Source organism: Hemitrygon akajei, chromosome 6, assembly GCF_048418815.1.
Source record: "Hemitrygon akajei chromosome 6, sHemAka1.3, whole genome shotgun sequence".
NCBI classification, from domain to species: domain Eukaryota; kingdom Metazoa; phylum Chordata; class Chondrichthyes; order Myliobatiformes; family Dasyatidae; genus Hemitrygon; species Hemitrygon akajei.
This window is the reverse complement of record NC_133129.1, coordinates 89654347-89668965: the sequence shown is the minus strand read 5'-3', so window position 1 is coordinate 89668965 and position 14619 is coordinate 89654347. Positions and strand designations below refer to the sequence as shown.

Genomic DNA, 14619 nt, shown 5'->3' with positions numbered 1-14619 from the left:
GTACCTCATTTATTGGTACACTGCTCATATCACTTCCAAGACACCACAACCTTGACGTAGGGTTTGAAGGCTTGCGCGCCTCAGTGACCTGGAGAGCGATGATGACTGGAGTCTGTTTCGGCTCTTGGTGGGGTCACCCATGCCGAACAGGTCAAAGGGTAGAGGCCAAGCTAAGAGTGATCCACCTGTCCTCCAGGTTCGGTGGTACTGCTCAGGGTGAAAAACCCTGAATGGTAAAACTAAACTGTTAAGGAAACAACGATGAAGAAGCTTTCTATATCTGTGTGCAACAGTATGGACAGGCAGAGGTGGTGGACCTGCATTGCTGCCCTAAATGCCAGAGGTATAAAGGGGAGGAAAAAAACCTGATATCAACAACTGTAGTACCTCAATAGAATTCAGTATGGGAGCTTGTACTGGGGAATAGTCCACTCTTAAGAACCCTTACCTTGATATTTGTTGGGGTCTTGAATGAGTGGTCAATCATTCCATGTAGCCAGGATGGACTCTGAAAGCCAGTTTTACTCCATATCTGCTTTTCAGTGGAAGACTCCTTCAGATACACCTTCAGAGCATTATCAAAATCTGCCCCATACATGTAGTACTGGAACTCCACACACACTTCCCCAGACACTGTCAGGGTCGGACTGTCCAGCCTCACAAACTGACCTTTACTGAAGTCATCAGCTTCTTGATAGATGTAATAACCACCTGCAATGGAATCAGAATCAGGTTTAATATCACCGACATATGTTGTGAAATTTGTAGATATTATGGCAGCAGTACAATGAAATACATAATAAGAAAAAAAGTCATGAATTACATATATTAGTGAAATTCATGGCTTTTCATTAAATAGCATTATTTAATGAAATAGCATTAAATAGTTATATTAAGTAGTGGTTCCTAAGGTTGTCATAGCTGGGGGTGGTAGTGGGGATAAGCCCCCACTACCTATAAAGTGCTCCAAATGGCATGCTTCACTAATAGCCTCTGACAACCAAGTCCAACTCCTGGCCTTCACATGTGGCTTAGCTACTAGGCCTGGCGGAACTGTTTCTACTGACAAGAGAAGGGGCAAAGGTGGACCACCGGTGCCTCAAAACCAGTCGTTTCGGGCAGGTGAGGCACGTCAGCCTTGGACGGCAGCCCACCTAGGAGAAGGAAAGCTCTGATTTTAAACCTCCGCTGCCTTGTGGTCATACCCACCCATGGGAACGGCTTTGGGAATAAACCCCGAGGAAGAAATCCAGAGCTGGGTCCCTAAGGCAGTTTGATGTTGTTTACAACTTCACTCTGGCAACCTCTGCACCGACACTGGTGCCAAGCTGTTTTGGCACTTGGACTACATCAGTGACGTGCATGGGCAACAGCCGGTTCTTTAAATCTTCCCACCCATGCTTGCGTCCTGGAGAGGACATAGCCCACCAGGGGCACAAACCCATGATCCCCTGGGATCGACAGCTGCCTGCTATATTAAGTAGGTAAATTAAATAGTTAGTGCAAAAATGGAAATTTAAAAAAGTAATGAAGTAGAGTTCATGGGTTCAATGTCCATTCAGAAATCAGATGGCAGAGGGGAAGAAACTGTTCATGAATTGTTGACTGTGTGCCTTCAGGCTTCTGTACCTCCTTCCTGATGGTAGCAATTAGATGGGGGTGATGGGGTTCTTAATGATGGATATTGCCTTTCTGAGGCATCATTCTTCAAAAATGTCCGGGACACTATGGAGACTAGTGCTCATGATGGAGCTGACTGAGCTTACAACTCTCTGCAGCTTTGATCCCTACTTCGACCATTCTCTTCAATAGGAGAGATATGCCTATACACCTATACCCTTGAAATTTACATCTTCAGCTTCTTGTCTGAAATAGTATTCATTGTTTCTTCTTTTGGAGGTAGTTTGAATAGAATGAGAAGATGGTTTAAAGTCTTCTCCAGGCCAATGATAGGTCAGAATATCAATTGCCCACTACTGTTCAGCTCAGAGTTGCCTCACATGATGATATTTCAGCAGTGAAAGTATTGGTTCAATTGGAAATAGGAATTCCAACCAAAGTTCAATGTAAATTTTATTATCAAAGTACATATGTCACCACATACATCCCTGGGATTAATTTTCCTGTGGGCATGCTTAGCAAATCTATAGAATAGTAACTATAACAGGATCAATGAAAGATCAACCAGAGTGCAGAAGACAGCAAACTTTGCAAATGCAAATATAAATAAATAACAATAAATAACAAGAACATTGAGGTAATGAGTCCTTAAGTGAGATAATTGTTTGTAGGAAGATCTCAATGGATGGGGAAGTGAGTGTAGTTATCCCCTTTTATTCAAAAGCCTCATGGCTATGAGGTAGTAACTGTTCTTGAACCTGGTGGTGTGAGTCCTAAGACTCTTGATGGTAGCAGCGAGAAGAAAGCCTGACCTGGGTGGTGGGGTTCTCTGATAATAGCTGCCATTTTCCTACGACGGCAGTCTGTTGCACTTATAGTTTCTGTTGTAGATGTGATCAATGGTGGGGAGGGCTTTACCCGTGATGGGCTGGGCTGAATCTACTTCCTTTTGTAGGATTTTTCATTCGAGGGCATTGGTGCTTCCATACCAGGCTGTGATGCAGCCAGTCCATATACTCTTCACTATTGTCAAAGTTCTTGATGTTATGCCAAATCTCCGCAAAATCAAAAATGCCGACTTTGTGATATATTACACAAAAGTACATAGGTCAATTGTTAACGGAATAAATACTTTAATAGCATCTCACCCAATTGTTATGTCATTCAGTGAACAACATCAAAAGAACTTCATACATTGGCTTATGGTTCAATGTTCGTTAATATATCATTAGTAATGTTCCATACAGAGATACTGTAATATCTTAATCAACAGACACAAAATGCTGGAGGAACTCAGCAGGTCAAGCAGCATCTATGGAAATGAATAAACAGTTGACATTTAACCAAGACCCTTCTTCATGACTGAGAAGGACGGGGAAAGACGTTAGAATAAAAAAATGGGGTGGGGTGAAGGAGGATAGCTAGAAGGTGAAGCCAGGTGGGTGGGAGGGGTAAAGGGCTGGAGAGGAAGGAATCTGACAGGAGAGGAGAGTGGACCATAGGAGAAAGGAAGGAGAAGAGGACCCAGGGGGAAGTGATAGGTGAGAAGAGGTAAAAGGCCAAAGTGGGGAGTAGAAGAAGAGGGTCAGAGCAGGGAAATTCGTTTTTACCAGAAGGAGAAATTGATATTCATGCCATCAGGTTGGAGGCTACTCAGAATGTAAGGTGTGATCCTCCATCCTGAAGGTTATCTCATTATGGCACAACATGAGGCCATGGACTGACGTGTCAAAACAAGAATGAGAATGGGAATTAAAATGTTTGGCCAGCAGGAAGTTGCGCTTTTGGCGGATGGAGTGGAGGTGCTTGACTGTAATATCTTGCCCAATGGCACATTACTCAATAGAAGATTAGTGCCTAATATAATTAGTTTTGTGGCTGCTATTGTGACCATCCTACACTATGCTGTCTCAGTTACCTTACGCAGACATGGAGGGATGGAAGTCTGATGGTGGGAACTGCACTGAGTATTAAGAATGGACTTTGCGTGCGATGTTGAGGGAATGGGGGAAAGACAAGGACAACAACATCCAGTACTTATACAGCACAAAGGGCAACCATTATTTTTAACGCTGATTTAATGACCACTGTCCCACTTCTGCTCAGGGGTGCAGAGTGCAAAGTGCTGGGTGTAGTTTTGGTGGATCTAGATCATGGTCTCTTTGGGAGCTTTGCTTTTGCTTGCTTGAAGGTGGTGGTGGGCTGATACTTCCTGCTGGAATAAATTGGGGGGGGGGGTGATGCTTTTCTGCTGCTTGTGCATGGGAGAATGAGGGGGCGGCTTTGGGGTTCTAACATTTTTCTGTCATTCATTCTTTGGGGATTTTCTTCTGTTTCGTGGATGTCTGCGAAGAGTAAGAATTTCAGGTTGCATACTGTATACATTCTCTGATACTTAATTTAACCATTGAACCATTGAATTTGGTGCTGGTCTCTTGAAGTAGTTTGTTGATGGACTGATTGCTAGGATCGGAGCTCAAAGGTGGTAAGTCACACAATCAAACCTCCAGATTTGGCAGTCATCATCTAAAGCCAGTTGCTAACTTCTTGAACCACAGTGTAGTCGGCAGTGTTGTGTAGAATGCAAGAAGAAACATCCTTACTTCCGTCTGGATAGTCTCCGGGGGGCCCTGTTCCCTGTGTTGGAGATTTCCCAGCTATTCGGCTCCAGTCTCCATCATCACCTGTTGCTTGGGTCCAGTCACAGAATGGTTTTGTGTTGTCATTGAAATTACAGGCTGTTAACACCACTGTAAGATATAATCATTATCATTAGCATTGAACAAGAACATGAAACACGTGAGTCTTTTATTAAATAAAGATTTTTGTTTAATTGTGACCCATTTCCACTGACAGGAGAAGGGGCAAAGGAAGGTTACTGGTGCCCTAAGACCAGTCACTTCAGGCAGATGGGGCTCACCATCCATGGTTGACAGCTCATCTGGGAGAAGGAAAACTCTGATCTCAAATCTTTGCTGCCTTGCGGTTATACCCACTCAAGGGGAAGACTTTGAGAGTAAACCCCGAGGGAAAAATCCAGAACTGGAGTACCTAAGGCAGTCCTACATTGAGTTCAATGCTGACAGACAACTCCTGGTACCAAACAGTATCGGTCTCTGCTATTCCTTTGGGTTTATCAGATATGTGGAGAGAAGGAAGCTTGCTCTCCATATTGTACTGCCTGGCTTTGCACATGTACACAGCAAAGATACAACATCCATGGTTTACCCTGACCAACAGATGTATCAGAGACCCTGATAGTACCTTGCTGACTCTACAGCACTGAGCACTCTCTTTTAGATCCCAGTTCTACAAAGTTTATTCTACTTTACTCTGGAAGTACAGTCCTCCTTCTACTGTACTCTTATAGTACGTACATATCTCCCTCTACGTTATCTCAACAGCGTAATCCTCCAATATTAACCTGATGAGCTACAGATGGCGCCAGAGATTTCTCTGGATCTGGACGACCTCTTCCAGTATGTCCACGAAACACTTCTAATTTCTTCTCTTTTAATGGCTCTCTTTTTCCCCTTTTCAAGGTGGCTGGGGTCATGTTGGGGTCTGTGATCTACAGCTGTACTCAAACTGCAGTTCTCGCTCTCGGAACTCGCTGAACGGCCTGGTATTTTTGACATCTCCAGGTGGGGCCTGGAAGATGTGTGCCTTCAGGGTGTGGCCCAATATACAGCCCAATGCTTCGCTGGTGTCGCCGACTGAAATATCACAGAAGATTGTGACATCAAGACATCAGTGTACACTGCTGTCAAAAGAAGGCCCTCGAGTCAGGGGAACTCAAATAAGCAACGCTGCATATTGTAACATCAAAACAGTGAGCTGCTAGTCTCCCTCTCACTGTTAAAGGAGTGATCTCTCTCCCTTTCCCTCACTGGTGAGAGAGAGTCTGTTTGAGATGTCAGAGTATTGGGATGGTCAGTGGGTTTTGATGGACTGTAGATCATGGTCTCTGGGGGGTGCTTTGCTGTTGTTTGCATGGTGGGTAGTGCAGGTTGATGCTTTTTGATGGAGCAAATGGGGGGGTTGATGCTTTTGCTGCTGCTTGTGTGTGGGAGGGGGAAGGGGGGCTTTGGGGTTCTAACATTTTCTGATATTTATTCTTTGGGGTTTTGTTCTTCTGTTTTATGGATGCCTGTGAAGAGTAAGAATTTCAGATTGTATTCTGTATATATTCTCTGATATTAAGTTGAACCATTGAACCAATTGTGAGATTTTTCCAGGTTACCTTTCCAAATTAGTTCTCCCTCTGTTTCCTTGATGGCACCAAGCTCCTACATTATTCAGACAGTGTTGAGATCCCTCTTCACAACCTTGGCAGTACAGAACTCTCACATAGGCCATTAAACTGCTAACAGAGTGTTGGAAACTGCTGTTTTTTAAAAAATAATACTTTTCATAGGATTTGTACTTTCTAACAAAATCATGTATTTTTCTCACACACTGGCAGAAAGTAGTTTATCACCTTTCTCATTTTTCATTAGCTAAGTATTAGCACATTACCCAAGTGATGTAATTGTTTCAATTATGTAACCTATTAATTAATTCATCACTATCTAAGGAATTACCCTTATCTCATCTATACGAGTGATAGATTTTTCAAAAGCACCATCTTTTATTTCTTTATTCCTTTGCCTTACACTCCTTAGATTAATTCCCCTCTTAGCTTCATTTCTCAGCTCTTTATTTAGTTTGTTTAGTATTTGTATGTTTGTACTCTAAATTAAACTGAAATCTTGGAATTAAGACTGGTAGCCAATCTTGATTCCTGGAAGAACTCTAAGGACCAAAAGTTAAACAAAGATCCAACAAAAGTTTACTCCCCGAACAGAACTGTCTCTACATTATCCTGGCAGTAGAGGACAACTTCTTTAATATACCAACATTAAATTTTCAAGGACCATGCATTCTTTAGTTGTAGTCTCTTCCATACTGACCTGGTTCTGTCTGGTAAAGTTGATTTCCATTCTGGTGTGAGATGGGAGCTGGTTGCTTTCCATGTCTATAGAAGTAAGATATGAAATTTCATCAAATGTGCAATCTTCCATTTGTTAGAAACCCCTATTACAAGGATTGCCCCTTAGTGATAATGATTAGGGAGGCACAGAGAGAATCTGGAATTATCGACAAGTACCTTTATTGTCTCAATAGAAGAAGACATGAATTTACATAACCAAATACCTGTGTACATGCATACTAAGTTTTTCTGACCCTCCGTGAACAACCAAAGAATAGAAAAGGTAATACCAGTGAAAAGGAGTTTCTACTTGTGGTCCTGTTTTGAATCTTCATGTGTCCTTGGGGCACTCCACATTGACGATGGTAGGTCTGTGGAGAATCATTGCTGCCAGTGCACACAAAGTGTCTGCTTTTATATTTATTGCTTACCAATTCAAATGTTGCTTTTCAGTGTTATTTGCTATGGGTCATCTGACTGACCTTTAACACCTTTTTATTGGCTCTGATCAAGCCACAGTCCATTTATTTCCCTACTTCCACAAGTGACAACTGGTAATTAATGTATCTTTGTTCTCTTCAGCACCCAGCTCGAATCACTCACGGCAGGCACACACCTCAATATTCCCAAACTTGCATGTCACAAATAACTTCTTATATGGAAATGATCCCTAGTCCAGCAGATTATGTGGAGCATCATTGTGTCTGCTTTAAAACATTAATCAATCCAAGCAACCTCAGTTCACAAAATGGAGGATGCAGAGCGCTTCACAAAATGGCTGCCTCCATTTCCTTCTACCTCATGGCAAGAACAAAGACAATTGGTCTGCCTTCTTCCACTGTCCTTGATTCATTTAAATTCACTGATTTGTGGACTGTCGTTCTTTCTGGCCAACACCTCTTATCAAGTTATGGACTTGACTCATTTAGTGATTCCAGATTTCATTGTTGTACTGAGGACTGACTTTCAGACAAGATGCTAAAGTACTGTCTGCCTTCTCAAGTGGACGTAGAAGAATCCATGGCCAATATTTTGACTTTGAAGAAAAGTAGATGTGTTCTACTTGGTGACCCAGACAACATCTGGAATGTTTTCTAAGGGACTGGATGTATAAGTATTTGGGTGGACAGAGACTGATTAGAGATAGTCAACATAACTTTTGTCATGGTAAGTTATGTCTATCCAATCTTACAGAGTCTTTTGAGGAAGTTACCAGGAAAGTTGATGAAGGTAAGGCAACAGATGTTGTCTATGTGGGCTTTAGCAATGTCCCATATGGGATGTTGGTCAAGAAAGTTCAGTTGCTTGGCATTCAGGAAAGGTAGTAAATTTAATTTGACATTGGCTTAGTGGAAAAGCCTGAGTGGTAGTAGATAGCTGTCTCTCTGACTGAAGGCCAGTGACTAGTAGTGAGTTGCTGGGCCTGTTATTGCTTGTCACTTATATCAATAATCTGGATGATAATGGGGATAACTGGATTAACAAGTTTGCAGATGTCACCAAGATTGAGGGTGTAGTGGACAGCGAGAAAGCTTGCAATGGGATCTGGACCAGCTGGAAAAATGGACAGAAAAATGGCAGATGGAGTTTAATGCAGACAAGCGTGAGGTGTTGCACTTCAGGAAGACCAACCAGGGTTGGTCTTACACAGTGAACAGTAGGGCACTGAGGAGTGTAGTAGAACAGAGGGATATGGGAATACAGATCCATAGTTCATTGAAAATGGCATCACATGTAGATAGGATCATAAAGAGATCTTTTAGCACATTTGCCTTCATAAATCCATGTATTGAGTACAGGAGATTGAATGTTATGTTGAAGTTGTATACTGTAAGACTTTGGTGAGGCCTAATTTGGAGTATTGTGTGCACTTCTGGTCTCCTACCTACAGGAAAGAAACTAATAAGATAGAAAGAATACAGGGAACATTTGCAAGGATGTTGCCAGGACTTGAGGACCTGAGTTATAGGGAAAGGTTAAATAGGTTAGGACTTCATTCCCTGTAGGAGAATGTGGGGAGATTTGATAGAAGTATACAAGATGTTGAGGGGTAAAGATAAGGTGAATGCAAGCAGTCTTTTTCACAGAGGTTGGTTAGGACTACAAGAGGTCATGGGTGACGGATAAAAGGTGAAGTGTTTAAGGGGAACATGATGATGTGCAGAACCAGCTGCCAAGAATGTGATGGATGCGGATTCATTTTCAACATTTACGAGAACTTTGGATGAGCACATGGATGTGAGGAGTATGACCATAACACCATAAAATATGGGAGCAGAATTAAGCCATTTTGCCATTTGAGTCTGCTCTGCCATTTCATTGTGGCTGATCCATATCCCGCTCAGCCCCAATCTCCTGCCTTCTCTCCTTATCTTTTCTTGCCCTGACTGATCAAGAACCTATCAACCTCTTGCCTTAAATATACCCAATGAGGTGCCTCCACAACCGCCTGTGACAATTAATTCCACAGATTCACCACTCTCTGGCTCAAGAAATTCCTCCTCATCTCCATTCTAAATGGATGTCCCTCTATTCTGAGGCTGTGTCCTCTGGTCTTAGACTCCTCCAAAATAGGGAACATCCCCTCCACCACTCTATCAGGGCCTTTCAATATTTGATAGATTTCAATGAGAACTTCCCCCCACCCCCCTCATTCTTCTGAATTCCAGTGGGTGCAGGCCCAGAGGCATCAAATGCTCCTCATATGACAAACCTTTCAACCCTGGAATCATTTTTGTGAATGTCCTTTGAACCCGTTCTAATGTCAGCATTTCTGACATGGTGAGTATGGAGGGCTGTGGTGCAGGAATAGGCAGAATAATTCAGCACGGACTAGATGGGCTGAGGTGCTTTATCTGCCTCAATCAGCAACACCAAAGTATAATTGATATTATTATCCCACTGAAGAGTCTTTGGCCGGAAACCTCTTTTCACGGCATCTTCTGTTCTTCTTTCAGATTTTTAACATCTACATTTTTTAAAAAAATCATTCCCCACAGCCTCTGTACTTGAGTGTTCCCTCTCTTTTTCTCTTTTAATAGAGAGTGAGAGCCCGTCAGTCCTCGAGACGAGGGGGCTTGGAGAATCAACTAGGAACAGCGAGTTGCTGGTCTCTGCTCTGATTGTTGTAGGAGCTGGAGGACTGTGGTTCTGATGGACTCTGGATCAAGGACATTGGGGTTTCTGTAGTTGCTTTCATGGTGGGGGTTAAGGGGTTGGAGGGTTGTGGGGGGGTTGATGCTTTTGCTGCCGCTTGTGTGATGGGGATAGGGGGGCTTCGATGTTTCTATCATTCATTCTATGGGGTTTCTGTGAAGAGTACAAATTTCAGGTTGTATACTGTATACTTATTCTGAAGTTAAATGGAACTTTGAACCTGTTGTATGAGTTTGTTGTTACGTTTCCTGTATTGCTTGAATGGTTACATTGTTGTCACATGTACAAAGGTAACATTGAAAAGCTTTTGTCATGTGCTGTCCAGTCATATCATGTTGTGCTTAAATGCATTAAGGTAGTAAAAGGAAAAACACAATTATTCTGACAGATCCGATCAAAAAGCTCCAAAACCTGGGCCTCTGTACCTCTTTCTGCAACTGGATCCTTGACTTTCTAACTGGAAGTCCACAAGCTGTGTGAATGAGAAATAACATCTTCACCTGCTTACACTCAAACTGGAGCACCTCGGGGATGTGTGCTGAGCCCACTGTTCACTCTCTCTACACCTATGACTGTGTGGCTATGCACAGCTCAAATGCCATCCTTAAACTTGCTGATGACACAACAATCATTAAATGGTGATGAGAAGGTGTTCAGGACCAAGATACATAATCTAGTTGAGTGGTGGCACAGCAACAACCTTGCACTCAGCATCAGTAAGACCAAAGAAGTTATTGTGGATTTCAGAAGGGGTAAGACAAGGGAACACACACCAGTCCTCATAGTGAGAAGAAGAGTCCTTGAATGTGAATCTATTGGTTGTGGGAACATTTCAGTGATGGGCAAGTGAAGTTGAGTGAAGTTATCCCCTTTGGTTCAACAGCCTGACGGTTGAGGGGTAGTAACTGTTCCTGAACCTGTGGTGCAAGTCCTGAGGCTCCAGGGAAGGGTCCCTGATGATAGATGCTGCTTTCCTGTGACAGCACTCTGTGTAGATGTGCTCAGTAGTGGGGAGGGCTTTACCCGTAGGGGTCAGGGCCGTATTGACTACTTTTTGTAGGATTTTCCATTCAAGGGCATTGGTGTTTCCATACCAGGCTCCCTAAACTGCAAGAAGGTAAGCTACCTGAATAATCTGCTTTAACTGATGACTGGGGTATATACTGGCTTATGGTTCCACAGTGAAGTGACTACCAAATGTTTCTGCAAACTCAGTAGGTGAAATAGTAAAATATTTCCCATGAAATACAGCATTTTACACAGTACAACACTACACAGCCTTCCTGAACTTAACCATCTCACCAGCAGGACGCCATTCCAAGATGCGGAACTTTCTGTCAGGATTTCCACCCCTCTGACTTAAGCTGCTCCTTACAACTCACCTGTTTGATCAACCTTGTGATCAACTGTACAACTTTCTGCTTGATAAAAATCAATGAACAAATTATGGACTCGTCCCCATTTGGTGATTCCAGACTCCATAAATCAAAGTATTGAGTACAGGACACAGGATGCTATGTTGAAGTTGTATAAGACATTGGTGGGGCCTAATTTCGAGTATTGTGTGCAGTTTTGGTCAGCTACCTACAGGAAAGATGTAAATAAGGTTGAAAGAGTACAGAGAAAGTTTACAAGGATGCTGCCAGATCTAGAGGATGTGAGTTATATAGAAAGATTGAATAGGTTAGGACCTTATAGAAGATTGAGGGAAAATTTGATAGAGATATACAAAATTATGAGGGATATACTGAGGTTGGGTGGGTCTACAGCTAGAGGTCATAGGTTAAGGGTGAAAGGTGAAAAGATTAATGGGAACATGAAGGGAAACTTCTTCACTCAGAGGGTGGTGAGAGTGTGGAATGAGCTGCCAATGCAAGTGGTGCATGCAAGCTCGATTTCAATGTTGAAGAGAAGTTTGGATAGGTACATGAATGGTAGGAGTATGGAGGGCTATGGTCTTGGCGCAGGTCAATGGGGGCGAGGCTGCCTAAATGGCTTGACATGGACTGGATGGGCCGAAGAGCCTGCTTCGGTGCTGCATTTTTCCATGACTCCAGTGGGAAGTGCCATACGTGGACCAGTCTGGATTTTACTTTTTATGTACATGATACATTGAAAACTCTAGATAAGGATTTTAATTCATGAAAGATTGAATCTTGATACAATAAGGTAGATCCTTGATATGCTGAGATGGATCATTGACCTCACAATCTATCTCACTACAACATCACACCTTATTATTTACCTACAATGTACTTTCTCGGTAACTAACACTTTGTTCTGTAGCAACACACCCAAAGCGCTGGAGGAACTCAGCAACTCTGGCAGTATCTATGGAAGTGAATGTTTTGGTCAACGTTTTGGGCTAAAACCCTTCTTCAGATTATGCTGTTTGTTCTGTATTCTTTTATTGAACCTTGTACTACCTCAATGCACTGTTGTAATGAAACGATCTGTACAGAAGGCACAAAACAAAGTTTTTCATTGTGCCTCGTAACATGAGAAATAAGAAACCGATTTACCAATGACGTCTACCTAGGGCAAGACATGGAGTAGTTAACATAATGCTAGAAATAAATTACCTCATCACCCAGAGTCATAGGAAAGTACAGCACAGAATCAGGCTCTTCAGCCCATCTAGTATGTACTGAACCATTTAATCTGCCTACTCACATCAACTTTTGCTGAAACCATAGCCTTCCATACCCCTACCATCCATGTACCTATCCAAACTTCCCTTAAGCATTGAAATCAAGCTTGCAAGGACCACTTGTGCTGGTAGCTTTTTCAACACTCTCACCACCCTTTGGGTGAAGAAGTTTCCCCTCATGTTCCCCTTAAACTTTTCACCTGTCACCCTTTCATATATATCACTACCCAAACTTCTTGTAGACTTTGAAATTGAGCATACATCTCCAGGAACATAACTGTGGAAGACAGACTAGGACTAATAATTAGAACAATTAACTGAAAAAGATAACCCATAATGTAACTAGCAGAATAATTCATTCTATGAACAATATAATGGGAAGAGTAACAAGCTGAATAATTTGCTCAAAGAACAGAATAATAAGCAGAGAAGTTTGCAAACTATTTGTAAATTCAGTAGTTTGGTTCCAGTTTTACAACAGTGAAAATGTTTCACAAAGTATTTTCTTGGCAGTGAAATGTTTTGGGACATCCAGAAATTAAGGGCTGCACTTAGGTGATTTCCTTTGCCTAAGCAGAGTCAGCAATCCAGCTTTTTAATCTTTTTTAAAACACTTCCCTCGGTTTTGTCCTCCCTCCAGCAGTTAAGGTGCTAAACACTTGCTAGATAACAGCTCTGTAGATGCCTGATTGCTCTAGGGAACATGGTGGTGGTTGAACATTGCGGAACGTAGCTCAAACGTGGCATCGTATTGCTCGTCCCCAAGCACAAATTTACATAGAACATAAAAGAGTACAGCACAGGAACAGGCCATTCAGCCCACAATGTTATGCTGAACCAGCTAATAAGCAAATCAAAAGCACCCAAACACTAATCCTCCTACCTGCACCATGTCCATATCCCTCCATCTTCCTCACATCCATGTGCCTATCGAAACTTCTCTTGAAAGTCTCTAACATATTTGCCTCTACCACCATAGCAGGCAGTGCATTTCAGGCATCCACTACTGTGAGTAAAAAACTTACTGCTCACATTCCCTTTGAACCTACCCCTTCTCACCTTCAATGCATCCCCTCTGGTATTAGACATTTCTACCCTGGGAAACAGATACTCCCTGTCCACTCTTTCCATGCCTCTCATAATCTTACAAACCTCTCTCTGATCTCCCCTCAGCCTCCCAAGTTTATCCATCCTCTCGTGATTACACATCCACTCTAAACCAGACAGCATCCTGATAAATGTCTTCTGCACTCTCTCCAAAGCCTCAACATCCTTCCTATAGTGGGGTGATACTCCAGATGTGTCCTAACCAGAGTTTGATAAAGTTGCAACATAAACTCCTGACTTTTGATCTCAATGTCTCGACTAATAAAAACAAGCATTCCACAAGCCGCCTTAACCACCTTATCAACTACCTCATCAACCTCTGTAGCCACTTTCAATGAGCTATGAACTTGGATCCCAAGAATCAGAATCAGGTTTAATATCATCAGCATATGTCGTGAAATTTGTAAACCCTCTGCTCGGCAACACTGCTAAGGATCTTCCCCTTAACAGTGTACTGTCTCTTTGCATTTGCCCTACCAAGGTGCAACACTTCACATTTATCTGCGTTAAATTCCATCTGCCATTTCTCTACCCACATCTCAATGTATTCTTTGCCAGTCTTCCACACTATCCACAACTCCGTCAATCTTGTTATCATTTGCAGACTTACGAACCCACCCATCTACATTTTCATCCTTTTTTTTTCAGGAGACTGCCCTGTCAGCTTCTTTACTTGCCACCCTGACTTCCAGCAAAGACCACAGCATAGACCAAAGCTGGGGCTGGGAGAGGGATGTTTGAGATCTTCCTGTTCCCTTTGGCTAAACATCCCCAATAGACTTAAATCACAGAATCACACTGTAGAATTCTGTCACACTCACCTGAACCCTGAAGCAGCTGTGAAGAGGCCAAGAATAACAGTTAACTTGCAGTAGCGACTGATCTTCATAATGAAATAACATTCAAGTTTGGCTGCCAGGAGTGACTGGTTGATAAAGCAGATTGTGCGCCCTTTATAAGTTTAAGATCGATGATCAAAGGTTAACTGTAGAGGGGTGTGTTTGTATGACTTGGTTGCAAAGAAACCTTGTCATAGTTATGTGGTAATATGGACCTTTTCAGACCCCTAGTACCTGGTATCTTGCATGGGAATCTGTGAGGGAAGGACTCTGTG

At 42.5% G+C, this 14619-nt stretch overlaps 1 protein-coding gene across 1 annotated transcript in view; it reads right to left on the bottom strand.

The window, feature by feature from the left end:
- LOC140729806 (zonadhesin-like) overlaps positions 1–14418 on the bottom strand; it is a 34407-nt gene extending 19989 nt beyond the window's left edge. Inside the window, exons 1-4 of the mRNA XM_073050018.1 lie at positions 14327–14418; positions 6573–6637; positions 4224–4370; positions 449–711 (exon numbers count right to left, since the gene is read on the bottom strand). Coding sequence (XP_072906119.1) covers positions 449–711; positions 4224–4370; positions 6573–6637; positions 14327–14394 — 543 coding nt within the window. The 5' untranslated portion in view covers positions 14395–14418. The remainder of the gene's footprint in view (positions 1–448; positions 712–4223; positions 4371–6572; positions 6638–14326) is intronic.
- Positions 14419–14619: the final 201 nt, after the last annotated feature.